Consider the following 27,911-nt stretch of genomic DNA (forward strand, 5'->3'; position numbering starts at 1 on the left):
GAATGCAACACAATACACAAATATAAAACGTTGCAAATAAATAAATAAAAATAATACAAATAATACAAATAATAATAATAATAATAATAATAATAATAATAATAATAATAACAATAATAATAATAATAATAATAATGTGATTGGTCAGAAAATACTCTTTTTTGTGTTGGTCCCAAAACACATTCAAAAAGGCACAAATCCAAGATTATATTTACTTGATCTATTTCTAGAATCACCCAGCCCCGCCCCCCGTCTCTCTGACGTAAACGTGGGATGACGTCTGGTTGACGTCAACGCGTCGGAAGTTACGCTCTTCCTCGACGCGTTGGCAGTTTCCTGAACACAGCTGATGATGATGAGAGATGAGATCACATACAACAGAGTAGAGGAGAAGATGTGTTGGATGTAAAGCCGCTCGAAGGAGAGACCACATACACACACAACAGCAACAAGGTACAGAACCAAACATTTAACATTAATATGTTTGATGTGATTAAGTCTTGTTTTATTTGTGTGATTCAAGCCCATGACAGGGCATTTTGAAGCGTCGAAACGAATATTACCTCTAGATTTGGTTGCATCGCCAGTAGACAGCAGTTGCCATTTCATGTTTTCTCTTGAACACTAACAATACATATTGATAGTGTAAACATGACAGTACAGCTGTCACCTTATCGCTGCTGTTTCCGTTTATCATCATCATTCATGACTAATGTGATGGCTGCTTTTTCTCTACATTCGTTGTGTGTCGATGCTTTTTGGCTGTCAATTACATGAAATCACGAGTTAGAATGATGGTTATTTGTCCGGTTTACAATGAATCGGACGACCTTGGTGTAAGAAATGGGATAGTATACTAGTGGTATAATTTCCATGGGCAACAATAGCACACATTGCTAAGGCCTGTGGAGCATGTCCCACTGCGGACCAGACATAAGGTAATTAGGTAAGTAGGTAAACCCAGGTCAGGTGGACACAACACCATGAGGTGTTTTGGATTAGAGGACCTGTTCCTCAAAGGCCTGCTGTATTAAAACAGTGGTTCTCAAACCTTTTAATTTCAAGCACACACACACACACACACACACACACACACACACACACACACACACACACACACACACACACACACACACACACACACACACACACTGTCAGAGATGCAGATCTGTAATGGTCAATTTGGAAACCCCAAGGAACTCTGAGAGTCCCTTGAGGGCTCCCTGGACCCCACTTTGAGAACCACTGTATTAAACAAATACAAGTGACTGCAAACCTGGACTCTGGAGTCCAGACATCTGCAGTGTATTTAAAAACTGCATGAGAAGGCCAGTAAATAATAATAAAGCTTTATTTATATAGCACCTTTTTTTTTAAACCCGAGTTCCAAAGTGCTTCACAGAGAGGATCAAACACAACAAGAACAAATAGAGCAAAAAACATGACACAGCAAATGCAGTAGGACACAATGGGTTAAAACGTAAACACAACCTTGACGCACACCTTGAAATATATATATATATATATATATATATATATATTATATATAATATGATCATTTCTGAGATGACTTAAATTGAACAGATGATAGATAACGGTCTTATAGCCTATCAGAGTAAACTGCAGGTATTATGTATAGACTGTCTGCTACATTAATTGACAAGACGGTATAGTACTAGGCGAGCATTGTCTCAGTCTGTCCATGTTTCTTTGAGCTAGTCAAGGTAGCAGATGGGTTTATCTCTTCTCCAGCTCTAATGGGTGGGCTACTTGATCAGCCTTGGGAAAGTCATTCATCTGAATCACCATGGAAACAGCAGCAGCCTCTTGTTTTGTCACTTCTGTAAATCAATGGTGATCTAATCAATATAATCTCACAACAATAATTACGCTATGTTTGTGTTATTTCTTTATTTAGTTAATGCTGGCTTCAGTATTAATGAAAGACATATACCCACCACATACCCTTATGATTAAAGCTCAAATCACATTTTATTTGCCACTTGAGAATATTTTCACCCTGGCGTTGATGGGCCTCTCCTGTTTCCTGTACAATTCTGGTGGTGATTCCCAGAAAAGTAGTTCACTGTCTGACACGTGAGGGGGCTGTGTTCCTGTAGCGTCAACTCAGAGGAATGTTGAAGGGAAATGGGAGCTGTCCTGTCTCTCACGCCTCCTCCTATAGTTAGTCTATATGCACAGTCACTACAGTGAGACCTGGAGTGTTGATTTAACTCTAAAAGTGTAAAGATTAAGAAGTGTTGGTACCATGTTTTTACACTAGCTCCGAAAGTGTAATAAATTGACTTGTCATTGCAAAAAACACCAGCACATCCTCTATGTTGGCCGAAGCCTATAAATACGACCAGACCACAGTGATATTCGGTTGGATTTAGATTTGTTTTAAGGTGCCTTTCTTAATATCTTCACTTTGGTGCCAATCAAAATGCTTGGATAAAAATGGGTTTGTTTCTGGAGATTTCCTACCAGTGGTCAGCCTAACAATAGCTGTTGGTCAGCATTGTTTGTTGACTTTAAAACCAGTGGTCCACTAGCTGCCTCTGCCACCCGTGTGCTAGAAATCCCTCTAAGCTGCTGTTTGTTTATAAACAGTCCTAGAAGAACCACATCAGTGTTGAGCATTGCGGTTACAATGCACACACTCTGTTCCAATCCACATGTGTTGAATTGTGTACTGAAACCGCTGGTGTTTTGTGTGTTCCATGGAGCTCTGATTTAAAATAGTGTTAAATAGCAAGCCAGATTAGGGGAAACAATCAAAGTGGCGCTGGCCCCTAAACAGGATACAACATGAAAAGGCTGTGGCCGGAACTTCAGTTCAGGCCGACATCACACTCGGCTTTGATCTACGTGACTTTCATTAGCCACACTAAATGAATAGCGGTCGATAAGCAAAGCATGGTGGGTCTGTTGCCCTCACATGTCACAACTTTGCCTGAGAGGATGTTAGACATTTTAATGAGGAGGTTAGTGGAATGCTTCCCCGTCATTGGAGCTTTTTTCCTCTTGTCACATCCAGGAAAGCTTGCCGAGTACTACTGCTCATGCGACATGCCGTAAGTAAACGAAGCTCTGATTGCCGAACAGCGGGCTTTGTCATCAGAGGTTGCAGTCATTGATTCATAAGTAATTGAGGGTGAAATGGCCTCCGAGTTTTGGTTATCCATCCATGCCCACTTGGGTCTGTAGCTCACTCTCGGGGGAAACTCAAAAGGAGGCCCTAACTATTAGTGATTAGTGTATGTACATGTATGCCATCGGGAATGACAGGAAATTGGTTCCAGTTCTGGACATCTAGCCTACTCTGTGGCCATTTTCTTTGTGGATGATGTGTGGGCTTGGCATCACCCAGGAGATCAGGCCAATAGTCCGTACCGCCTAAGGATGGAAAAATGTCTCGCATTTAATGTGTGTTAAACTGAGTTTGTCATAAGTCTGAAAATTGTAAAGCTGTCTAGTTAGCCCTCGGGAATTTGCCCTATAATACACTTCGTTGACTGGTGTCCCCCCATGGCCCTCTCATTTTTCTTCCCTCTACACCAAATCTCTAAACCGAATATAGCGGATCTACAAGCTCACAATGCGTCGCGTTACAACACACTGTGACCTTGTAGATCTGCTATTTTTGCTGGATGTTTCCCCATCATGACATGCCCAGAAATGGCTTCTTGTGGTTCGTATCAGCCTTCAGTGTCTTATTTACGCTCTTCATAACCTATGAACACAAAATGTCCATAAAGCTCATTTGTGTTTCTTGTTTACCTGTAGGCAACCCCACCATGGACATCGAGATGATTCCCAAATTTTCTTCAAAGGATGAGGAAATTGAGTACTGGAAGTCTTTAACCATCAAATATAAGCAATTTAAGCAAAGGTAAGCTATACGTACATTTCTATCCGAAATCAAGTATATTTTAGGCAAACCTATGATGTGGGGTGAAAACTATTTTAAAACATGTTTTATATCACCTATTTAACATTTCATAGCCGTTTTTACTGCTGTAGAATCAAGTCATTTCACCTTTTATTTACCCTGGGGAGGTTCGCTGAGAACAAATTCTCTTTTCTTGGAACACCCTGCTTCACATTTACATAGACACACACAAGTCATAATAGAGCAGCAGCTCCTTCCAAGGCTAAACGTTTAAGTTCTTTGTTAAGCTCCCTTTTAATAGTACTGTGTACCCCATTGTTGTGGAAATCACAGTGCTTGTTGGTTACAAAAGGCAGTGGTTTGCAACCTTTTTTAGGCCATGAGCCCCCAACATAATCATATTTGAACTGGGGACCCCCCCACCGGGTGCTTATCAGGGTGGGGCCCACCCTGATAAACATTTGAAATGTAGGAGTTGAGGCATTCCGTTTTGTTTGACTCTGTTCCACAGATAAACATTGTGCAAATAGCAGATCTACAAGCTCGGCTATTTTCAAAATGTTTGCCTCTTTCTTATATTATTGACAATTTGGCCAATGTTTGACCAGTTTTTATAGTATAGTTTGTTGATTACTTTTGATACAGTAGTATTTTTTTTCTTTTCTTTTTTTTGGGGGGGGACCTTAAATTATCACTTTACTGTCATCCGGGGACCCCCAAAATCATGTGGGGACCTCCCTGGGGGTCCCGACCCACAGGTTGAGAACCACTGACATAAGGTAGCTTCTCCTGAGGCTTATTATGTTCACTTCTACAAATCAGGTTATGCCATAATGTGTCATATATCATAAGTCGTGCTCTGTTACGCATTTTACCCTCATTGTTAAAGGGAGCATTTGTTAAATATGGTGTTGCTTTCCGCTGTCACAATTACAAAGACTTTACGTAAAATAAAATGTAGCAACTCTTAGTAGGTCTTTAACAAGCTACTTAAAGGATCTTCTTTGCGTTCTAATTTCTTAGTATTGAATATCTATAGATCTAACCAATTTGCTAGTTTACTCAAATGACTTTTTAAAGTGCTATTCAGTAACGGCAATTAAAAATTCATTTATTTTAAACGATCAAAACAACTTTATAAAAAAAAACAGTGATTATCTATTTTAACCTTCTATTTTATTTCGGATGTCTTCTCTGAGTATAACACCATTTGAGAGCTTGTTCTAAATTATCTTTGACATACACAGCTGTGGACAGCTGTATTTTTTAGCAACCTGTGTTGTTCCTTCATGGTTGACAATTTCCTGTTGGAGTTAGGACCTGTACATGTATGTGTCCCAGATGCAGAGAAGAATGGCACACAGGGGGTTAACATCCTGGAGGTTTTCTAAGTATTTCCTGCTGCGGGTACATATGGAGGGAAAAAAAACATCAACCTGTGGAAAAAGAACTCCAAGGCTGTAGTTAGTCTTGGTTTAGCTTGCATGTTTTAGTTGTTATGTTATGTCACTTTTACTGCGAACAGTGGTCACTCACATGCACTAATGACAACCTTTTTGATTTGAGCAGATTTCATGTTATTACTGTGTAGGCTCAGCTGACTGGGCAGAATATTCTTTTTTTAATTATGGCTATTGGCTAATAAATGTTACTGAGATACAGTGTATCTGCCTATTACCTACTTAATGAATTATCTGTTAAACCATTTAAGCCGTATACGTCAGCTATTCAATAATAGCAGAGCTTATTTTTGAAAGATTTTGAAGCATTTGGAACCTTTTTGCCTATAATACGGCCAAAATAGGAAGGTGCCAGGGTGAAGTTGTTAAAACGCCTTTTTGTGCAATTGTCATTTTCACGATTATATATCCATGCACATACGGTATGTCATTAAAATGGAGAGAATGAGGCAGTTGTAGTGGGTAAAGTTGAACCAGAGTGTCATGATGACCAGGGTGCTGAGGAAGCAGCCTCCATGGCATGCTGGTATGTGTGGAATGACCAGGCACAACAGTCCATTCACAAATTCCACCACTACTCACTGTGAGGCTACCATAGCTTCAGATTAGCTGATCTCAGAATGAATGTGTTAAATAATGCGTTTTGAGCTTGTAGATCTGCTATTTCCACTATTTTTGAAAATATACAATTTTTTTTTAAACATTTTTTTTAAACGATTATGACGATTATGCAAAAATATTTGCGATTATCTCAAGTAATTATGACAGGCCTACTAACCTTACCTAGTCTGTTAGAGATCTTTACTCGACTAGGCGGCCTAGGTTTGTCCAGTGAGACTGGGAAAGATGTTTTCACAGGGCTTTTCGCCAGACTGGGGAGGGATCTCCTAGTGTTTTGACACTTCAGTGTTCTGTTTATCTACAGTGTGACCTTTAACCTGTCCATTAACAGAAGACACTTGCGAACCTGTTTCTTTAGAGCTGCCACGTACGTAAGTACGTAACTAACTGAACGTGCTAGCTCTCAACTCAGCTGTCTCTTCAGAGCTATATATTCAGACTGCTTGTTTCAACATGCTGACCCGCACACTTGTCTCTCTTTGAGGGAGATGGGTTTGAAGGCGAAATACAGCCTTGGTGGTGCCTGCGAATATCGAATGGGCTTCGTGATCCTCGCTACTGTGTTCAGTCTGCGGTTTTGTGGCTAATTGTAGAGATGAAGCTACCAGAATCTGTGTGTAACCCCCGACTCATGTTACCCTGACAAAAGACATCCCTCGTTCTAGAGCTTGCCACTGATCATTTGAGGTCATTCAGGCAGTCAGAGCAGCGCCACAGAAAGGAATGAGGCAGGTTTGCTGGTATGAGACTTTCCTTGTTAATGTATTTAGACCTGAGGCTGATTCTACAAATGCCTAGTTCTAAACCAGTAGTTCTGCCTTGGACCCCCAAATTGATATAGCTTATATGGCCGCGGACTCTCATCTGAAAATATTGTGCCAGGGACCCCCAGAAGAGATGATTTGTATTAAAAAATTCAAAAGTATTCAAAATGTTCAAGATACTTGAAAGACACTTTCAAGGTTTTTAAAAAATAGCAGATGTACAAGCTCGCTGTGAGCTTGTATATCTGCTATTTTTTTAGAACCAATGTTCTAAATCCTAAAACTAAAGTGTTTTCTGAAAAACGTATGTTGCCATGTACAGTATATGGCTAAAAGCTAAAATGACAGATGCGTTCCTGGTTTTAATGGGTTAATGCCGCTCCCGTGTGTGTGTGTGTGTGTGTGTGTGTGTGTGTGTGTGTGTGTGTTAACAACGTATGTTTTATTTCTCTGATTTGTCCAGCTACATTGACTGCCAGGAGGAACTGCAGGAGTTCCAGGAGGGCAGTCGGGAGCTGGAGGCTGAACTGGAGGCCCAGCTAGGGCAGTCGGAGCACCGCCTCAGAGACCTGCAGGTGGAGAACCAGAGGCTGAGGAGCGAGGTGGACAACCTCAAGGTACAGTAACCGAGCCAGGTATACTGCAGCCTGCTGTATGTCATGAGGGGGTGACCATGGCTGCATGCTGTTTGGTGCCGTACCAATTAGATCCCGACCAATGCCAGATTTTGGGGTCAGATCCCAATTTTTGAGAGTTTTAGTCCACCAATTACCAATGTTTTGACTGATATTTTGACTAATAATATCAGTCAGTCAGTTGAAAAACTTAGAAGCAATAAATATGAAACGCACATAAACTGAACTTTATTTAAACTACTAAGCACTGTTAAAGCTCACAATGCGTCACATTACCCATAATACCTGTAGAGCCTTTACCTGTAGACTATACAGCGAGGGGCAACTGGGTTGACTTTTAGTTTGACACGTGCAATTGAATTCAATGTCCAAAGCAAGTTGTATCTTTTTTGATATGTCAATCCATTTATTCACATAAAGCCGTTCAGATAAACATAAACTCACTTGATAGAACATAACATTGAACGCCGCCAGCAACACACGGCATGACATGACACGATCGAAAACTGCACGGCTTCTCCCATTACACACCTGCCCACAATCACCCACTGACAGGTATTTAATGGTTACCGTGGCAACCATTAAATGATTAAACTGATTGACATGACGTCATAGTCATTATCAAGGCCACACCATTCAATTGAATAAAACAAAACAAATAAACAGAGAGGGTAATTTGGCTCCAACAATACCTATAGTGACATCGGCTGCATGATTGCCAAAACCGATGCCGTTCAAAAAAGTAAAATAATGATTGATATATCAGCCAGAACGATATATTGGTAATACAGTAAGTACATGCATTGAAGCCTGGGTCCCAGGCTGGCCTCTGGGTCAGTGAACCAGGGCATGCCCTCAGGTAATCCTGTCACACCCTGTAATAGGATGTCAGGATCAGCTGAGAAATAGAGAACTAGGTGAACTTTCTCTTAACAATACAAGCCAGGCTGTAGTAGCCATCCCTGTGAGCCAAAGTATGTTTTTGACGACATCGGTATTGGCAGCACTTTGTGAGCTTGTAGATCGGCTATTTTTGAATTTTCTATTTTTATTTAATTTGAACTTTAATCAATTCTGCTCGCCTCATTAGCCATTATTCCACCCAATTCATTTTGCTCAACTAAATCCAAAAAAGGTCTTCAAACCTCTATGAAAGTATCATGTTTACCCATGACCATGTTTGTTATCCTTTCCATTGTTAGACAAGATGACATTTCCATCAGCCATTGGCCAATAGTGGGCCTGCTCATGTTTTTTTTTTTAGTTCACCCAAATAATTACTTTTTTTCTATCGATTAGTCACGCCATGGAGACTTGAATTCATGGATATTCTTTCGTTTTTGTCGCATTCCTAAGCCAATAATTTGATGACCAGCGGACCGGTAGGCAGCGGTTCCAGTAGGAGACCCAAAGGAGACTCTTTGTGTCTCCTACCGGAACCGCTGCCAGTCATCAAAATATTGGCTTAGGAATGAGACAAAAACTAATTTTGGGGGTGAACTATCCCTTTAACACATTGACCGCCAGAGGTTAATCTCATAATGTACTCACCAGTGCCAACGTTTTATTGTTGTTTTTAGTTTTTTTCACGTCGCCATAGACCTCGTTAAAATCCTTAAGATTGAGCTGTGCACTGTTTGTAAACATCGCGGACATCTCCCTGCGTCTACCAGTGAAAACCACGTGTCAAACGGAGCCGCCATGTTGTAGTTAGAACGGTTTATGTTAAACAGTGATCAGCGAGGAGAAAAACTACAATCGAAGCGTTTCAGTGTGCGCTTTAGAATGGAGGCCAACGGGATCGGCAAAACGTGATCCAGAATAATTCCGTTTCCGGTGGTGTTACAATGAAATGTGCCGTATAGAAAATTGAAAAAAGTTTTTTTTTTTGAAAAAAAGGAAAAAGCACCACAGCCCGTAGGCTACGGGATCGGCGCTTTACGGTTGGATTTATCGGCCCGTAGGCTACGGGCCTGGCGGTGGTAGTGTTAAGGGCTATCAAACGTTTTGCCTGTTGTAAGCACATATCTATAAGTGATTTAGCTTTATTATTGGGAGAGGCAAATGCACCAATACCCATTTGGGAAATCATGTGAAAACCTCCTTCCAAAAATCGCATTTCTTTTCACAGTCTCACAGGCAATGAAACAAAACCTTTTTAGAATGATTACGTACACTTATTGCATATGTCTGGATATGTAGTATGTACTACTAAACCGATTTTCCAGATTTTGACAAAATATCGGACTAAAGATCTGTATCAGACAAAAAAATCTGGCATTGGTCGGCCTCTACTGCTTGAGCCTAACTGATTTTAGGCAGAAAAGATAGAACAGCAACATTCTCGATGAGCCGCAGCCCGGCTATCCTTTTAACCAGCCACATCATGTATCCATATGGGTTCTCCTCTCCATTTCAACCTGCAGACTATAGAGAGGCTTGGAGGTTTTCACATGATGCTAACATGTGAGTGTGGATGTGCGTCAGATAGTTGTGTGAACAGAGGGTGGAAATGAGCCCAGGGGGCGAGGCATGAATCACGCTCCCCTGTCTTTGTGCCGCGGGGGGCCAGAGCTGAGGCAAGCAGCCCTGCCTTTAACCCTGTGCTGACGTCGTCAGCTCTGTAATAAATTCATAATGTGAAGGAATGTTTTTTACTAGTAATGACTCTACGATTAAGAAATGTTCAATTTCGCCACAATGTTCTTCATAACAGTAAACCACAGGGGGGGGGGGGGGGGAACGGCTGCCTAATTTATACTTTGTTGACTAGATTTTCGGTGAGCGTCATGGTCGTTCGACGATATTCTGTATAAATGAAGCTTAATCATGTAAGCCCTACAGTATATCTACTTCATTGACCGAGGTCCCCAAGGGGTCTAATATACATGGTCCCCTTCTCTTTACCTCTTCACTCCTCTAGGGTTCATGTGGTTAAAACGGGGCATGTGTGTTATTTATTTAACCTTTTTATTTAACCAGTAGAAACCACATTGAGACTAGAGTCTCTTTTATGAGTGTGAACTGGCCAAGAGGCATAAATGTGACACAGCTCTGCCAGTAACAACAAATACAGGACAATGACAGACATATATATAACATCCGTAAAAAAAATCTAGGAAGCTCAAGGAAATAAAAAATAAAAAGACAATCTACAAAGTGGCCAATATAAAACAACATTTGCTACACATCAAAGCAGGAGCAATGTCTGGGAAGTGTGTCCATGGCAATCCTTTTAGATCTCACTAGAGAGTTCACAAAAGCCAATTTGAGTCTGGTCTGCTGGTCGTTCCACGACCAGGGCCCAAAATACGCACAGCTTCTTTTTCCAGCCTCAGATTTTGATGGGGGTACGACAAGCCAAGCATTTGATCTGAGATTGAGAGAGTTTTGTTCTCTACAATTATATGCTCTTCTTCATCCACGGTTTCACTTGAATTCCTTGTTTCCACTCACTCACTCACATTTAACCCATTAAGACCTGAGGCGATTCTTTTAAAAAAAATCTAAATCCTAACAGTTTTTGGAAAAAAAAATGTTTTCAATATTTTTCAAAAATAGCAGATCTACAAGCTCATAGCGTGGCACTCGGTGCTGCGCTATGAGCTTGTATATCTGCTATTTTTGAATAGCCAAAGAAATCTAAAGTGACACAGATGCGTTCCAGGTATTAATGGGATATATATATATATATATTGTGTCCATCACAGGAGAAGTTGGAGCAGCAGTACGCCCAGAGCTACAAGCAGATCAACGTGCTAGAAGATGACCTGGGGCAGACACGTAGCATCAAGGAGCAGCTTCACAAATACGTCAGAGAGCTGGAGCAGGCCAATGACGACTTGGAGAGAGCTAAAAGGTCAGGGATCACGTCTGGCACTCACACTCTTGCGTTTATAGCAACCGGAAAAAACGGATGCAAGCAGCCGCTTCAAAGGCCGTAGATGCATGTATATAGACTTTAGAAAGATTTAAGTTTACGGTTAAATTTAACCAATTATGAGACCGATTCTACAAATACAATAACAAATTTGACCACTCTATTATTAAATTAAGTTGGGAGAATCAAGATGGTGTGCGGACCTTCTCCTTTTGTTCACGATTCTACAAATGCCTTCTAAATCAGTAGTTCTCGCACTTTCACAAGCACGAAGTGACGCGCTGTGAGCTTGTATATCTACTATTTTTGAATAGCCAACGCTAAAATCTAAAATGACACAGATGCTTTCCCAGTTTTAATGAGTTAAAGATTTCACATGAATGTATTGCAACTCTCGTCATTCAGTCCTGTAGGCCTTCATCTCAGCCTATGTACTTTCCAGTGTTTATATTACATGTTCGTTTCCATAAGACTTTGTGCCTCCACATTGTACTATGAAGTCAGTTGCTCACCCTGTCCTTTACATCCAGGGCTACGATAGTTTCCCTGGAGGACTTCGAAGGTCGTTTGAATCAAGCTATCGAGAGAAATGCGTTCCTGGAGAGCGAACTGGACGAGAAGGAGTCCCTCCTGGTCTCTGTGCAGCGGCTGAAGGATGAAGCGCGAGGTATGACAGAGACACCAAGCATTATATTACCTCTGCTGTTCTGTCGTCTCTGTTCAATTACTAAAGTGCTGGGGGGGCCTGTTCATTATTCAGCAGCTATTTTAACAAAATAGAAAATCCTTTAATTCCTTGGTTCATGTGGTTAAGTGGTGGCATGTCATGTGTTTCTCCTGCAGACCTGAGACAGGAGCTGGCGGTACGGGAGAGGACCACAGACAGGATGTCGGCACCTAGCTCACCCACCTTAGACATAGACAAAATGGACTCTGCGGTGCAGGCATCCTTATCACTGCCTGCCACACCTGTAGGGAAGGGCTTGGAGCACCCCTTCTCTATCAACCCAAAAGGTCTGCATCTCTCTTACCGTTTGTTTGAAGTTGGGACAGGTGGGCCTGTGTCTGATGTATTAACATTATTTTCTCGTGTGATCTATTTGCCGCCTTCCAGCATTGACCAATGGCTGTGGCAGCAACTCTCTCACGCCCTCCGCTAGAATCTCTGCTCTCAACATTGTCGGGGACCTTCTGAGGAAAGTCGGGGTATGTGTCATTCTTCTCAACTGGATGGATTTAATGTACCCTTAGGTCTGTGGTGTTGAGCTGTTTAAACATTTAAATCTCAACAAAGTAAGTTCACATTGTGCTTTGAATTACAAGTAGGACGACGTGTTTGATCATGATGAAACCCACACGTTATGTTAATGTTTCCTACTTTGTCACCTCACCAGGCATTGGAGTCCAAACTGGCTGCCTGCAGAAACTTTGCCAAAGACCAGGCAGCGAGGAAGAATTACAACAACGCAGCCAACGGCGCACTTATCAACAGCAACGCCAACAAGTTCTCCCACTCGCTACACACCACTTACTTTGACAAAGCGTGAGTCCCTACAGCCTCTCCCACCCCCGTTTGATTGAGCTTGCGGGACTTGGCTTTAACAAGTGCCAAAGTTATAGATACCATGCAATGGTGTAAAGTAACTTAAGTACATTTACTCGTACTGTACTTAAGTACAATTTGAGGCACCAAGCTCACACCGGTCGCATCGCCACGTGATGTGAGCTTGTAGGTCTGCTATTTTCAAACATTTTAGTACTTTTACTTTTGGTACTTTAAGTATATTTTGATGATAATACTTTTGTACTTTTACTCAAGTAACATTTTGAACACAGGCCTTTTACTTGTAACAGAGTATTTTTATATTGTGGTATTACTACTTTTACTTAAAATATCTGAGTACCTCTTCCACCACTGGTAACATGTCACCCCCACAGCAGATGTGGAGTGAATACCAACTTGGTCGTATCACTGTTTTCATGTGTGTTTCTGTGTCTCCTCCCTTTTCAACCCGTGCATGATGGCAGGACTGTAAACGGGCTGGACCCCAGCTCCCTGACCTCCATGACATCATCCAGAGCCGTGTCTCCACCCAGCATGCTGCCTCTCAGTGTATGAGGTATACCTAAACCCCAACTGGAACCTCTGAAGGAAGCTCCTCCACACCCAGCAGAACGAGGGAACATGGGACATTTGAAAGACCATTACATTGTGTGCATACTGTATGTGTGCATCTGAGAGAAAGAGGTGTGTGTTCATGTGTGTGTGTGAGAGAGAGACTTGACTGCACAATGGTATTTTATTGATTTGAATTATTTTTTTGCAGCTCGATGTGCACCTACAAGCACGTATGTGCAGAGTAGTGTGTTCATAGATTTTCTTTTGTGTGTGTATATCTATACCACACACAGGCATGTGCCTAAGCTGCAGTGGACTGTTACTGCACCGTACTGCGCTTGTGTGGATGCGAATACAGACGTGTTGCTCCCTAGACCTCTGCTCCGAGGTGGAACAATTATATTAACCAGGTTCCACTGAACAACTGACAACTGCTATATGTGACAAAGGTCCTAATTTGACCGCAGCTTTCTCTTAACCTCTCTTGTACTTTAATTGCACAGATAAAGCTCATTTCTATTTAGAATGTGTTGTATTTAAAAAGGGATATGTTCAAAGTAACAAAAACTTAAAAGGATTTTTCACTTATAAAAAATAAGTGGGTCATTTTATCGTCTACTCAGGCTTTTGTGAGCCCCCCAGACAGTTTAACCCGTTTAGACCTGAGGCCGATTCTAAAACGCCTTCTAAATCCTGACCTAAGTTTTCTGAAAAATATTTATTCAAAAATTACAACAAATATGTTGCTATATACTGTACATAGCAACCAGAACGCCAAAAGGGGTTCCCGTCCTGAAAGGTATAGTTACAAATAGGGGTTCCCGCCCAAAATGGGTTAAGTTGCTTGATTCAGTATTTACATATTTGATATTCATTTTTATCAGACACGCCCCCTTCCTATACAAACCCATTATAACTTCAAACTTTGTTAGATTCATCAAAAACCCCCGTCCTTGGTTCTGGTGACTCATCCTGCCCTCCTAATACGTGAGGGGCCTGTTTTTTTTTCCTATTTACTTTTTTCATTTATTTTATTACATTTCATTGTATTTTTTCTCCTCACGTTTTAGGACTATATCAGTCACCAGAACCAAGGACAGGTATTTCCGATGAATCTAACATGGCTAAAATGAAGTTTGAAGTTACAATGGGTTTGTATAGGAGGGGGGTGCGTCTGATAAAATGAATATCTAAATAGTACTGAATTAAGCAACTTAAAAACTGTCCGAGGTGCTCCCAAAAGCCTGAGTAGACGATAAAATGACCCAATTTTTTTTCTAAGTGAAATATCCCTTTAAATCTTACTGTATGCTTAAAGATTCAATATTTCTAGTTTGTTTGCTTGCACAACGGTGTACAGTAGGTGTGATGTGGCATATCCGGGGCAGGAATAATGGCCACTATAGCCACAGGCATGGCTGAAGTGGACGTTCATGGTTCAAAGCCCCTTCCTCTGCTTATTACACAGTAAAACCTTATGTTTATGTAACTTGGAGAGTGACTAAATGTAACCAAATGGATCCACAAGGGTCCATTTGGTTGCAATTAGTCACTCTGAGTTACAGTACATTAACACTGATTTGACTGTTTAGGGGAATGCCTTTTTGTATATATGAAACTTTTTTTTATTTGTATTTCTTTTTTTCCCCATCTCGGATGACAGGCACACTCACCTCCATTCTGATATGTAACTGGTATCAACTATTGATTAGTAATGTGAGTGGTTGAGATTGGCTCTGACAACCTTCACTGTATTTCAGTCCCACCGAATTAATGAATCAAACGATAGAACTCTTGTCTTACCAAGGGACAGTCTGTCAGCTTTGGGTGCTGTATATTTATGGTGCGTCATGGCCTTTGTGTCATCAAACACTTGTTTGTCGATTAACTTTGTAAACTTTTTCGTGTGCATTAGATGTTGACATTCTATTTATTGTCCTGAATTGTCTGCTCCCATTGACAAATCTCTCTTAAAACTTTCAAATGGTGTCATCCCCCCCTACCCTTCCACATTTTGGAAGCATCATTTGGAGCTTTTAGTCAAATCTTCCAGGTTATTTCACATGGGGAATTCCTTTTTGAGCACTACATGAGCCAGTTGCTACAGTAAGTTTAACGGTGTACATAAGTTTGTAAGGATTGTAAACTTTGCCTACCACATTTGTACATACTGACATTTGGCATCAAGGTCCTATTTATTTGAGATTCTGTATGGCATGTTGTAATGCTCCTGACTTTTACAAGCGTACAATTGTTTGTCAAATATGTTTGAATAAATAAGATACAATAAAGGTTGAAAAGAACAGTTTTCCTTCATTCAGGATCAAATAAATTCACCATACACCCACCGCAAAAAATACTTGGTCATTAACCTTAAGGGAATACTCCACTGTTTTTCAACATTATCTCCATGTGTTTTATCAGTGACTCCATGTTACTTTACTAAGTTTGTCAATGCTTTCTGTATCACTGAGGTAACCAATCGAAAGCATATCCTCACCGATGCGCGGGTGGCGTGAAAAGGTCAAAGGCTACAGCTATTCTCCACTCTGCCACTAGGGGAAATAGCTTGGAGAACCAAGCCTTTGCAGTGACAGGTGAGCTCTATGTTGTGATCAGCGTTGCCATGTCTTTCTATTATAAGTGACTTTCTGTGAAGTCCCTTGTAAATAATTATTGGTGTTTGCGGTTATTAGGACTCGTTTCTAAAGCGAAATAGGCTTGCTTCCTACTGTTTAAACCAGTGGTTCTCAAACATCATGTCAAGGACCCCCAAATTAATATGCATTTGTCCTTGAACCCCCATCTGAATATTTTGTGCCAGGGACCCCCATACAAGATTTGTGTTAAGATTTTTTTGAAAATAGCTACTCTACTGTAGTCTGTATAATCTGTTTGTGTGTGTGTGCATTAGGGGTGGGACGATTGGGTACCTCACGATACGATATATATCACGATATTAGGCCCACGATAATATATATCACGATATTCGATATAACGATATTCGACATATTGCAAGAAATTTCAGCAACGATATATTGCGATATCACGATATATTGCATGAAAATTCACCAACGATATATCACGATAGTCCTTGTATTCAATTCATAAACACATAAAATAGCACCAACAGTTCAAAATCATCATTACACAAATACAGAGTAGGAAAAACAATATCACAAAATTTAAAAGAAATCGGCAGTATATCCATTTATCGTGGGAGAAAGTATCGCGATATATCGATATATCGTCCCACCCCTAGTGTGCATGTGGCCTAGTCGCTTCTTTTGGGCTTGTTTTCATAGACCTGGTTGCTGGTTCCTTTCGCAAGATCTGGCAATACTAATTGCAACATCAGACAGCAAAACCCCATGCTCAGCATGGGGCAAAATAATTGCATTTTCATAGGCCAGTATAGCATATAATCAAAAGGTTTTGTGTCAATCAACATCACACATCGTCTGAACATTTCTCAATTTGACTTGAAGTTTGATTTAATACTTTATTTACAAGTCTGTTAACAGTAGTACAGGTAGTAGCCTACTCAAAGGTTATGCTAAAAGGATAACACAAAAAGCCCCTGGGCCTGGTTTCCATTGTGGTCAAAAATAGCAGTGGTGGAAATAGTACACACATTTTACTTAAGTAAAAGTATCAATACTGCAATATAGATATACTCTGTTACAAGCAAAAGTCCGGAATTACAGCGAGGAAGAATTACAACAACGCAGCCAAGGGCACACTTATCAACAGCAACAAGTTCTCCCACTCACTACACACCACTTACTTTGACAAAGCGTTACTTGAGTAAAAGTACTTAAAGTACCAAAAGTATGCAGAATGTCCCATTTCACAAGTTTTGAAATGTATAAAATGTATATAAATATTTTGAAAATAGCAGATCTACAAGCTCACAATGCATCACGTTGCAACGCATTGTGACCTTGTAGATCTGGAGCTGCTGCAGGTCTGTACATTAGCCTTCAGTGTCTTATTTACGCTCTTCGTAAACATTATAAAACATATGAACATTTGTTTACCTGTAGGCTGCCCTACCATGGACACAGAGAATCAGACTCATCCCAAATTTTCTTCAAAGGACGAGGAAATTGACTACTGGAAGTCTTTAACCCTCAAATATAAAAAAAAAAGGTAAAAAAAATGTCGCTATGCGCCGCATTGTTGTAATGCTGCTGACTTTTACAAGCGTACAATTGTTTGTCAAATATGTTTGAATAAATAAGATACAATAAAAGGTTAAAAAGAACAGTTACCATCATTACCATCATTGAGCGTTTAAAGTTTTTAGTCTTGCTGTAGACAGATTGCCTGCTGCCAACCCTAAAAATGTATTATAGTAAACAGAAAGGGGACTGAGGCCCCATCAGAGAGAGCTGAGGTTGACCAGAAAGAGAAGCAAATCCTCCTTTTCTGTTGGTCCACTTGAAGAGAACTCAGTTTGGTTCGTTAAGGGTCTGTATGTCACAAGGCAAGGTAGCCTGGTAAAAAAAGGGGAAAAAAAGTCTACCGAGCGTGCCCCTTCCATCATCTTCATCTGAAGCCCCTTTCAGAAAACGTAGAGTCTGCAACTCTGCCTGGTGACCGGTCACCTTCTTACGGCTGGCAATTCGTCACGTGGCTTCTGGAATGACAATTAAAGAACAATGTTTCATTAACTGGATAATTTAGTGTACATCTTTTCCTCTCTTGGTAGCTAGATGCAAGACATACAATGAAAGCATCCAACACCATGGAAATACAATAAACAGATTGACATTACAGCAAATAAAGTAGTTGGCAAATTAAAACTTACAATGATTTCTCCAATGGTGCCATCTGCAGCTCGGTCCTTAGCTATCCCGCGTTCCACAGCCAGGGCCACCCACATCTGTTGTGGTGACAGTCAACGCACTGCAGCCTGCTCTCTCAGCTTTGCCAGGAGTTTAACAGCTACATTGTGAAAATAAGAGGGGTTCACGATTACAAAGTTTAATGATAGTTTCCTGCAATACACTTCTTCTTTTTTTCAGATTACAGTAAAAGATATATGGTGAATTTATTTATATGTAAAGGAAGTATTCGCACATCTACTTCTTTTGGATGCAGGGGCGTTGGACAGTGAAAACTGAAGCAAACATGAACAAATATTCTCATGAACAAAAAGTCCCACACACTGCTCTTGCCCAGCAGCTTCTTTTATTTAAATTGACAGACATTTCGTTCCCACTGGACTTTCATCAAGAGTGTCTTACAACAATGATACCAACATCTTCTCATATATATACACCCCTTCAGGTTCACAGGTGTGAGACAATCACACTCCTCTGTAGGAGTGTCTCTCAGTGATTGCCTGTGACCTGTGTGTGGCTAATCACACCAACCAGACCAGGACATGATTCTGTGACATCATGACCTATAGGCCCAACCCAACACATTAAAAATTTACATTATTTACAAAAAAATGCACAACTAAGAAATGTAAACATCGGCTTTGAAGCTTTCATAAGTCATTCCAACATGTGCATAGTGTACAAAGTGTATCTTAGATTGCAAATTTACAGATGGCTTTAGATTTAGGGTGAAAAATGAGAGAGAGAGAGAGAGAGAGAGAGAGAGAGAGAGAGAGCTCAGTCTTAACTTAGAGAAACAATTCTAGAAGAGACATGACACTCTGTCGCATCGCGATGCATTTTGAGCTTGTAGATCAGCTATTTTCGAATGGCCGAAATGTATGTAGAGCTGAAGTGGTTAATACTGTATAAGTTTTGTAATAATAATCAGAATCTACAAAGTAACTAGTAACTAAAGTTGTCAAATAATTGTAGTGGAGTAAAAGTACAATATTTGCTTTTAGTTCTACTGGATCTCTTCTCCACTTAGGTGGTTGAGATTGAGAAAAAAGGTAGTCGACAAACATTTTTTTAGTCGACGAAATTAACACTGTATGAGTGACACCCTCATAAATAAGCGAGTTGTTGTGCCCTAGCGAGGGCTCCGGTGGCCCAAGCAGATCAAATCGAGCAGCAGCTGTACCTGGCTGGGTAGGTGACAGGCTGTTTGAGGACAAGTACAGACACTCGATGCCCATCTCTGGCAGCTCGTTTGTAAAGGATTTATACAGAAATAGGCCATGTAGTTTCTCAGTCATGAGTAATTTCACTGCTAGTTCAAAACTTTGTTATCAATATTTGAAACTTCTTTACAGTAGGTGTTGAGTGTATATGCCAACCCCACGCTTACTTCAGAGCATAGCTCGCTTCCGATTGGCTTGATGCTCTTTCTCGAAGCGTCAAATTGAACTTTTCTCAACTTTGTTGCTTGGCTTTATGCTTTCCCCACCTCCTGCCACAGTGGGGAACACGGTGGTCGCTCGTCTCCATAGACTTTAAATTAAGTAAATTAAGTAAATTAAGTGAGCATGTAGCAATGGTACTACCCAGTGGTGTGTTCTAGGTTTTTTTGGAGGGCATACCATAATTATCCCCGCGCGTAGTCACCGAATGAAATAACCACTCTATTGTTAAGTAGTTAATGTGTGAGTTATTTAAAAACTCCAACGGTCACCGGTCATTATCACCTCGAGACAATCGTCACACATAAGCCTTCACCTCAGATGCCACATTATCACATGAAAAAGGCTATTTGAACTGAAGTCTACATTCTTGCTGCCCCCAGCCCCTCCTCCTGCGTATCAGATACAGTTTTTGGATGGCTACGCTTTTTTTTTGCAGGTCACACTACGTATATAGCGTAACACGGTAGAACACACCAGTGGTACTACCTGTCTCCTCCTCATACCTGGCCCTTGCAGAAAGCTTGTATCTCTTCTTCATTGGAGGCTTGGCCCGCCTTTAACTTGATGCAAGCCCACACCTGCTCTCCCAGACTCCCAGCCTCTCATCTTTCACCCCAATCACCTAGGACACAGGCAGAGAAACACAACGCCAAGAATGTATTTCTCCGAAGCGAGACTAACAGCCGTTCATGCGGATGTCATATCTTCGTTGCTCATGAAATATTTAAACTGAAACATCTCAAAATTCCTCTCCCAAAACTCCTCTCCAAAATCCAAAAACAGTAGTTTAACTATTACTTAGATTAGCAGCAGCATGAAGTTCTTGTGAAGAAAAGGGAAAGGTACGGTGGATAATGTAGGAAACCAAATGAATGTTTCAGTGGCAGTGCAATTGGATAAAGGCAGTGGATATTCAGTTGTCCTCGGCTTTGGTAAAAGATACTATCCATCCAGCACTGCCCCCTAAACGCATGCCTAAATGTTACTACTAATAGTGCCTAATGTTAAGTCCGGGAGCATGTCTGTTATGAGAAAGTAATCAAATCAAATAATTTTCTTATAACTGACCCTGCTCAAATTGCATTATCACGCTTATACCGTGGCTGATTCCGCAATTACCAATAATTCTTTCAGTGACACAGTATGAGTAAAAATTATTAATTAATGTATGTCGACAGCCCAAATCTACCACCAACTTGGTTCAACAGGTAAATGATCTTTATGATGGTCCATAGGAAATACATCCATACAGATTTTAGACGTATGTACACAATTAAAGACGTTTTGACAATTGACAGAAACAGACTAATATTTTGAATTAGGTATGGAGTGCCTTCACCAGACTCTTTGATGTCCTCTAGTGGTTCTCAGTCTCACCTGCGCCTCTTGTACTTTGGGATGGGTGTGTAGAAATGGCTCTATTTCAGCAGGATAAATGTTCTCTCCCCCTCGGATGACCATGTCCTTTATGCGTCCTTCGATCCGGCAGTATCCCAAACCTATTGCTGATAGACTGGCAATATCACTGTGTACAGACAGAGGCACAGAACTCACAGTCAAACTTCATGTAGTCTTCATGATACTGACGGTGGACATGATACTGACGGTGGACATGATACTGACCATAATACTGACATGATTCGGACCTTGATAGAAAGTTGATACTGACATACTGTACTTAAGCATACGTACTTAAGCATACGTACTTGTGAGCGTTTTAAACTCAGTAGGGCAGACCACTGCTGTGCACTGGACCTGTGTATATCAAATCAAGTTCCATTAATCCACTTGAAAGCTAGCATCCCTATTCTGAGGGGAATATTTGACAAAAATAGCCGATCTGCAAGCTCACAACGCAATGTGTTGTGAGCTTGTAGATCAACTTTTTTTGCCCAAAGATAAATAGTGTAGAGCCTTGTATAGAGCCCTTGGGACTCTGATCAACTGATCGACATGTTTCTTCGCCACTTTATAAACAGTGGCATGTGCTTGTGTCACTAGACCGAGATAACCCTTACCCCGGTATGCTCTCTGACGCACTAGCCTCACATTATACTGCACACCTTTCTCAGGGCAATCTCCAGTTCCTTCAGCTGATAGGTTGGGTTCACGGACACCTGCAGGGACAACAAGCATTGCAAGACTACGTTAAAAGATAACGTGTGACCAATTTGGCTTATTATTACATCTACTGCAGTGGTTCCCATACCTTTTGTGCTCAAGTTATGTGTTGCATTTGTAAAAAAAAAAAGAGAAAACATTGAAATTAAAACTTTCTGCCCATAATGTTATTCCCACAATAGGGACACCAGGTTGAAAATGATTAAAATATAGTTTTGGGGCAGTATAGAAGTTGCCTCTGTATTGGGAAATGAGTAGTACTGATGTATTAAATTAAAACATAATTCATAACTTTTTGTATATTATACGTAGGCCTATATTACAATAATAATGTGTGGTTGTCACAGAATCCCAAGTGTGCCTTGGCACACCATTTGGGAAGCACTGCTTGATTAAAAGATCATGTGTGACCAATGGCTTCAAGCGACAATGGCAACTAACCAATAAACAAACAAACCAAAAGACATATGACTTATACTGTAGTATAAGCCAAACGTCCTGAACTGACCATTATGATGCCAGGCCAGCCTTGGCCGTAGCAAACTGGAAAATAATCCATTCATTAGTGTTGGGACTGGGAGAGGTAGGAGACCTGCCGCTAAAACATGTGTACGTACAATAATAACAAAAGATATAAGGCACACAATAAATAATGCAACAGACTCAATCAAAACCATAGCTGAGTGGTTAGTGAGCCCGCCTAGGGAGCCAGAGGCCCTGGTTGCCCCAGGTACGATCCCAGGCCAGGCCAGCAAATGTGTCGATGAAATGAAATTTGTCCCTGAGCAAGACTCTTAACCCCTAATTGCTCACAGGTTCTCATTGGAAACAAGACCGCAAGGACTTTCATGAACGACCTGTTTAAAGGAATTATCCTTATCATTGATGAAATAAAAACTAGTCTCTAATAGTGATTTAAAGGATCAAAGAGATTTAGCTAAATATTCTCAGGTACTGTAGGTGTATTTCAGATCATCTCTGCAAAACTCTTTCTATAAGAGCGAGAATCTAGGAATCTCCAGACCACTATATTGTAAATATGTACATCCAAATTGAATCCCTGCCAAGATCATAGAAACTCTTTGTTGTGTACCGTATGTAGACTTCCTGCTCCTAAATTACTTGATTCTATTTATGGTGAAGTTTGGTTCACAAATCTTGAATGTGGGCTCTGCAATCCTTTTATTGCCTTAAATGTGGTAGAGGTTAACAGTGCGTAGAAGAATAGAATTTGCAATGGAGCCATGAGACACACACATCTTGCTGAAACGGGGCAAACGTTTTCCAAATGCCATTATGCAGGAAAACCATAGCCTCACAGTCCGGCCAGCGCTCCACGCACGCACGCACACACGCACACACAGTCTCAGCAATCAATCAAGTCACTGATCAGTCACACCAGTGATTGCAATTGCAGCCACACCCTAGTATAAAAGAGTCAGTCTGCAGTAGTAAGTGAGGTGCACATCACTCTGGATTTGCTGCAGGTCTGTACATTAGCTTTCAGTGACTTAACCCTACTGCACAGTTCTATTTTCTATTGGAAATCAAATAATATTTTAAGCAAAGCTAACCTAAAAAAAATAAAACAAGTTTTATTTCACCTTTAACAATTCATAGACTTTTACTGCTATAGTAGGCTATCAAGTCAGTTCACCTTTATTTACCCTGGGAAGGTTTGCTGAGAACAAATTATCTTTTCTTGGAACACCCTGCTTCACACAGACACTAGAACAGCAGCTCCTTCCAAGGCAAAATGTTTCTTTGTTAAGCTCCCTTAATAGTACTCTGTAGTGTACCCCATTGTTGTGGGGTACTGTACACCCTACACATTGTGTGGAAATCACAGTGCCTGTTGGTTACATAAGGTATATTCTCCTGTGGCTTATTATGTTTACTTCTACAAATCAGGTTATGCCATGTCTCATATCATAAGTGGTGCTCTGTTACGCACTTTACCCTCATTTCTTTTTTAAATAAAGGGAGCATTTGTTAAATGAGGTGTTGCTTTCCACAGTCACAGCAATTGAAATTTCATTTATTTTAAATGATTTTGTATCAAAACCAACTTCATTATCTATTATAAACCTATTTCGGGATATCTTTTGTGAGCATAACGCCATTTGAGAGCTTGTTCTGTTTGACATAGACAGCTGTGGACAGCTGTATTTTTTTTGCAACCTGTGTTCTTCATGGTTCACAATTTCCTGTTGGAGTTAGGACCTGTACATGTATGTCTCTCAGTTGCAGAGAAAAATGGCACACAGGGGGTTAACATCCTGGAGGTTTTCTAAGTATTTCCTGCTGCGGGTACATATGGAGGGGAAAAAAACCATCAACCTGTGGAAAAAACTCCAAGGCTGTAGTTCGCCTTGGTTTAGCTTGCATGTTTTAGTTATGTTTTCTTGCGATCACTTTTACTGCGAACAGTGGTCACTCACATGCACTAATGACAACCTTTTTGATTTGAGCAGATTTCATGTTATTACTGTGTAGGCTGACTGGGCAGAATATTCTTTCTTTTATTGTGGCTAATACATGTTACTGATATACAGTGTATCTGCCTATTACTTACTTTATGAATTATCTGTTTAACCATTTAAGCCATATACTTCAGCTATTCAAAGATAGCAGAGCTTATTTTGGGAAGATTTTGAAGCATTTTGCCTACAATAATATGCCCAAAATAGGGAGGTGTCAGGGTGAAAGTTGTTAAAACGACTTTTTGTGCAATTGTCATTTTCACGAATAGATGCACAGACTCCCAGGAGGAACTGCAGGAGTTCCAGGAGGGCAGTCGGGAGCTGGAGGCTGAACTGGAGGCCCAGCTGGGGCAGTCGGAGCACCGCCTCAGAGACCTGCTGGTGGAGAACCAGAGGCTGAGGAGCGAGGTGGACAACCTCAAGGTACAGTAACCGAGCCAGGTCTGAGTAGGCAGGTCACGAGTGTGAACTGCTCAAGAGGCATTAAATGTTACACAGATCCGCCAGTAACGACAAATACAGGACAATGACAGACATATAACATCCGTAAAGACATACCCACTATCTAGGAAGCTCAAGAAAATAAAGACAATCTACAAAGTGGCCAATAAAACTAAGGGCAACATTTGCTACACAGCAAAGCAGCAATGTCTGGGAAGTGTCTCCATGGCAATCCTTTTAAAACTCACTAGAGGGATCACAAAAGCCAATTTGAGTTTGGTCTGCAGGTCGTTCCACGACCAGGGCCAAAAATACGCAAGGCTTCTTTTTCCAGCCTCAGATTGTGATGGGGGTACGACATAGCATTTGATCTGAGCTTGAGAGAGTTTAGTTCTCTTCAACTATATGCTCTTCATCCACGGTTTCTCTTAAAACTCACTCACTCACTCGCTCATATATTGTGTACATCACAGGAGAAGTTGGCGCAGCAGTACGCCCAGAGCTACAAGCAGATCAACGTGCTAGAAGATGACCTGGGGCAGACACGTAGCATCAAGGAGCAGCTTCACAAATGCGTCAGAGAGCTGGAGCAGGCCAATGACGACTTGGAGAGAGCTAAGAGGTCAGGGTTCGAGTCCGGCACTCGCACTCTTGCGTTTAAACAGATGCAAGCAGCCGCTTCAAAGGACGTAGAGGCATGCTTATTAAAAGATTAAGTTTACGGTTAAAGTTGCATGTATTGCAACTCTCATTCAGTCCTGTTGTAGGCCTTCATCTCAGCCTATGTACTGTCCAGTGTTAATATTACATCACATTTGTTCATTTCCATAAGACTTTGTGTCTCCACATTGTACTATGAAGTCAGTTGCTCACCCTGTCCTTTACATCCAGGGCTACGATGGTGTCCCTGGAGGACTTCGAGAGTCGTTTGAATCAAGCCATTGAGAGAAATGCGTTCCTTGAGAGCGAACTAGACGAGAAGGAGTCCCTCCTGGTCTCTGTGCAGCGGCTGAAGGATGAAGCGCGAGGTATGACACCACGACAGACACAAAGCATTATATTACTTAGAACTTTACTCTACTGTTCTGTCTTCTATGTTCAATTACTAAAGTGCTGGATGGGGGGGCCCAGTGGGGGGGGGGGGGTATTCTGCAGTTATTTTAACCAAAAAAAATCACTTGCACCCGCTTTAATAATGCATTTTAGCTAAAATCGAAAATGACACAGATACTTTCCCGGTCTTAATGGGTTAACAAAGAAATACCAGTTGTACCCCCTTTAGTTCCTTGGTTCATGTAGTTAAGTGGTGGCATGTCAATGCGTTTCTCCTGCAGACCTGAGACAGGAGCTGGCGGTACGGCAGAGGGCCACAGACAGGATGTCGGCACCCAGCTCACCCACCTTAGACATCGACAAGATGGACTCTGCGGCGCAGGCGTCCTTATCACTGCCTGCCACACCTGTAGGGAAGGGCTTGGAGCACCCCTTCTCTATCAACCCAAAAGGTCTGCATCTCTCTTACCGTTTGTTTGAAGTTGGGACAGGTGGGCCTGTGTCTATTAACCCATTAAGAACTGAGGCTGATTCTGCAAATGCCCTCTAAACCAGTAAATAATTTGTGTTAAAAAAAAAAAAAATTCAAACGCACAGATGTTTTCAAAAATAGCAGATGTACAAACTCGCAGCTTGTATATCTGGTAGCTTGTATATCTGCTATTTTTGAGGGCCAATGTTCTAAATCCTAAGTTTTCTGAAATGCGTATAGCTAAGATCTAAACTGACATGGCTGCTTTCCCTAATGGGTTAATAGAATTTTTTTCGTGATCTATTTGCCGCCTTCTAGCATTGACCAATGGCTGTGGCAGCAACTCTCTCACGCCCTCCGCTAGAATCTCTGCTCTCAACATTGTCGGGGACCTTCTGAGGAAAGTCGGGGTACGTGTCATTCTTCTCAACTGGATGGATTTAATGTACCTGTTTAAACATTTAAATCTCACCAAAGTAAGTTCACATTGTGCTTCGAATTACAAGTAGGATTACGTGTTAGATCATGTCTACATGATGAAACCCACGCTTTATGTTAATGTTTCCTACTTTGTCACCTCACCAGGCATTGGCGTCCAAACTGGCTGCCTGCAGAAACTTTGCCAAAGACCAGACGGCGAGGAAGAATTACAACAACGCAGCCAACGGCGCACTTATCAACAGCAACAAGTTCTCCCACTCGCTACACACCACTTACTTTGACAAAGCGTGAGTCCCTCCCACCCCTGTTTGATTGCCAAAGTCATACATGCAGTAACATGCAATGGTGTAAAGTAACTAAGTACATTTACTAAAGTACTGTACTTAAGAACAATGAGTTTTTTTTTCTTTACTGGAGTATTTTCAATACATTAACTTCCACTTCACTCATCTCAGAGGCAAATATTGTACTTTTACTTGAAACCTTTAGTTACTAGTTACTTTGCAGATATACATTAGTATATTATAGAACAGGCATTAACCACTTAATTAAACCATTTTATACCTAGGTTATTTGAAAATAGCCGATCTACAAGCTCACAACGCGTCCCGAGCTTGTAGATCTGCTATATTCGAACATTTTAGTACTTTTACTTTTGGTACTTAAAGCATATTTTGATGATACTTTTACTTTAACATTTTGAACACAGGCCTTTTACTTGTAACAGTATTTTTATATTGTGGTATTACTACTTTTATTAAGTAAAATGTTTGAGTAATTCTACCACTGGTAACATGTCACCCCCAGAGCAGATGTGGATTGAATACCAACTCGGTCGTATCACTGTTTTCACATGCGTTTCTATGTGTCCTCTTTTCAACCCGTGCATGATGGCAGGACTAAACGGGCTGGACCCCAGCTCACTGACCTCCATGACATCATCCAGAGCCGTGTCTCCACCCAGCATGCTGCCTCTCGGTGTATGAGGTATACCTAAACCCTAGCCCTGGTCCAGAGCGTTATTGAGTTCTCTAACGCCCTGCCAGGCGCTCGGCTCTGCTCATAGACAAGGAATTCCTTGTCTATGAGCAGAGCTGAGCGCCTGGCAGGGCGTTACAGAGAACTCTAACGCTCTCTGGACCAGGGCTAACCTAAACCACAACTAGAACCTCTGAAGGAAGCTCCTCTGCACCCCGCAGAACGAGGGAACATGGGACACTTGAAAGACCAT

The 27,911-nt window shown here is 41.2% G+C and overlaps 2 protein-coding genes across 2 annotated transcripts; both read left to right on the forward strand.

Annotated features, from left to right (window-relative positions):
• The first annotated feature begins 343 nt into the window (after window positions 1-343).
• On the forward strand, window positions 344-15,646 carry LOC308099293 (nuclear distribution protein nudE-like 1-B). Its single transcript, XM_080448005.1, has 9 exons — window positions 344-453; window positions 3,790-3,895; window positions 7,204-7,357; window positions 11,086-11,234; window positions 11,786-11,922; window positions 12,099-12,269; window positions 12,370-12,461; window positions 12,650-12,798; window positions 13,284-15,646. The coding sequence occupies exons 2-9, from the start codon at window positions 3,801-3,803 to the stop codon at window positions 13,372-13,374; spliced, it is 1,038 nt and encodes a 345-aa protein (XP_080304131.1). The 5' UTR covers window positions 344-453; window positions 3,790-3,800; the 3' UTR covers window positions 13,375-15,646.
• Window positions 15,647-17,431: 1,785 nt separating this feature from the next.
• Window positions 17,432-27,666, forward strand: LOC308099295 (nuclear distribution protein nudE-like 1-B; the record flags this gene model as incomplete). Its single annotated transcript, XM_080448007.1, is given in 9 exon segments — window positions 17,432-17,526; window positions 24,543-24,696; window positions 25,188-25,336; window positions 25,606-25,742; window positions 26,049-26,219; window positions 26,558-26,649; window positions 26,825-26,967; window positions 27,578-27,580; window positions 27,582-27,666. Coding segments are annotated over 9 exon segments (1,029 nt in total).
• Window positions 27,667-27,911: the final 245 nt, after the last annotated feature.

The sequence above is a fragment of the Gymnoscopelus braueri genome, assembly GCF_963280865.1.
Source record: "Gymnoscopelus braueri genome assembly, chromosome: 13".
Classification (NCBI taxonomy): Eukaryota; Metazoa; Chordata; class Actinopteri; order Myctophiformes; family Myctophidae; genus Gymnoscopelus; species Gymnoscopelus braueri.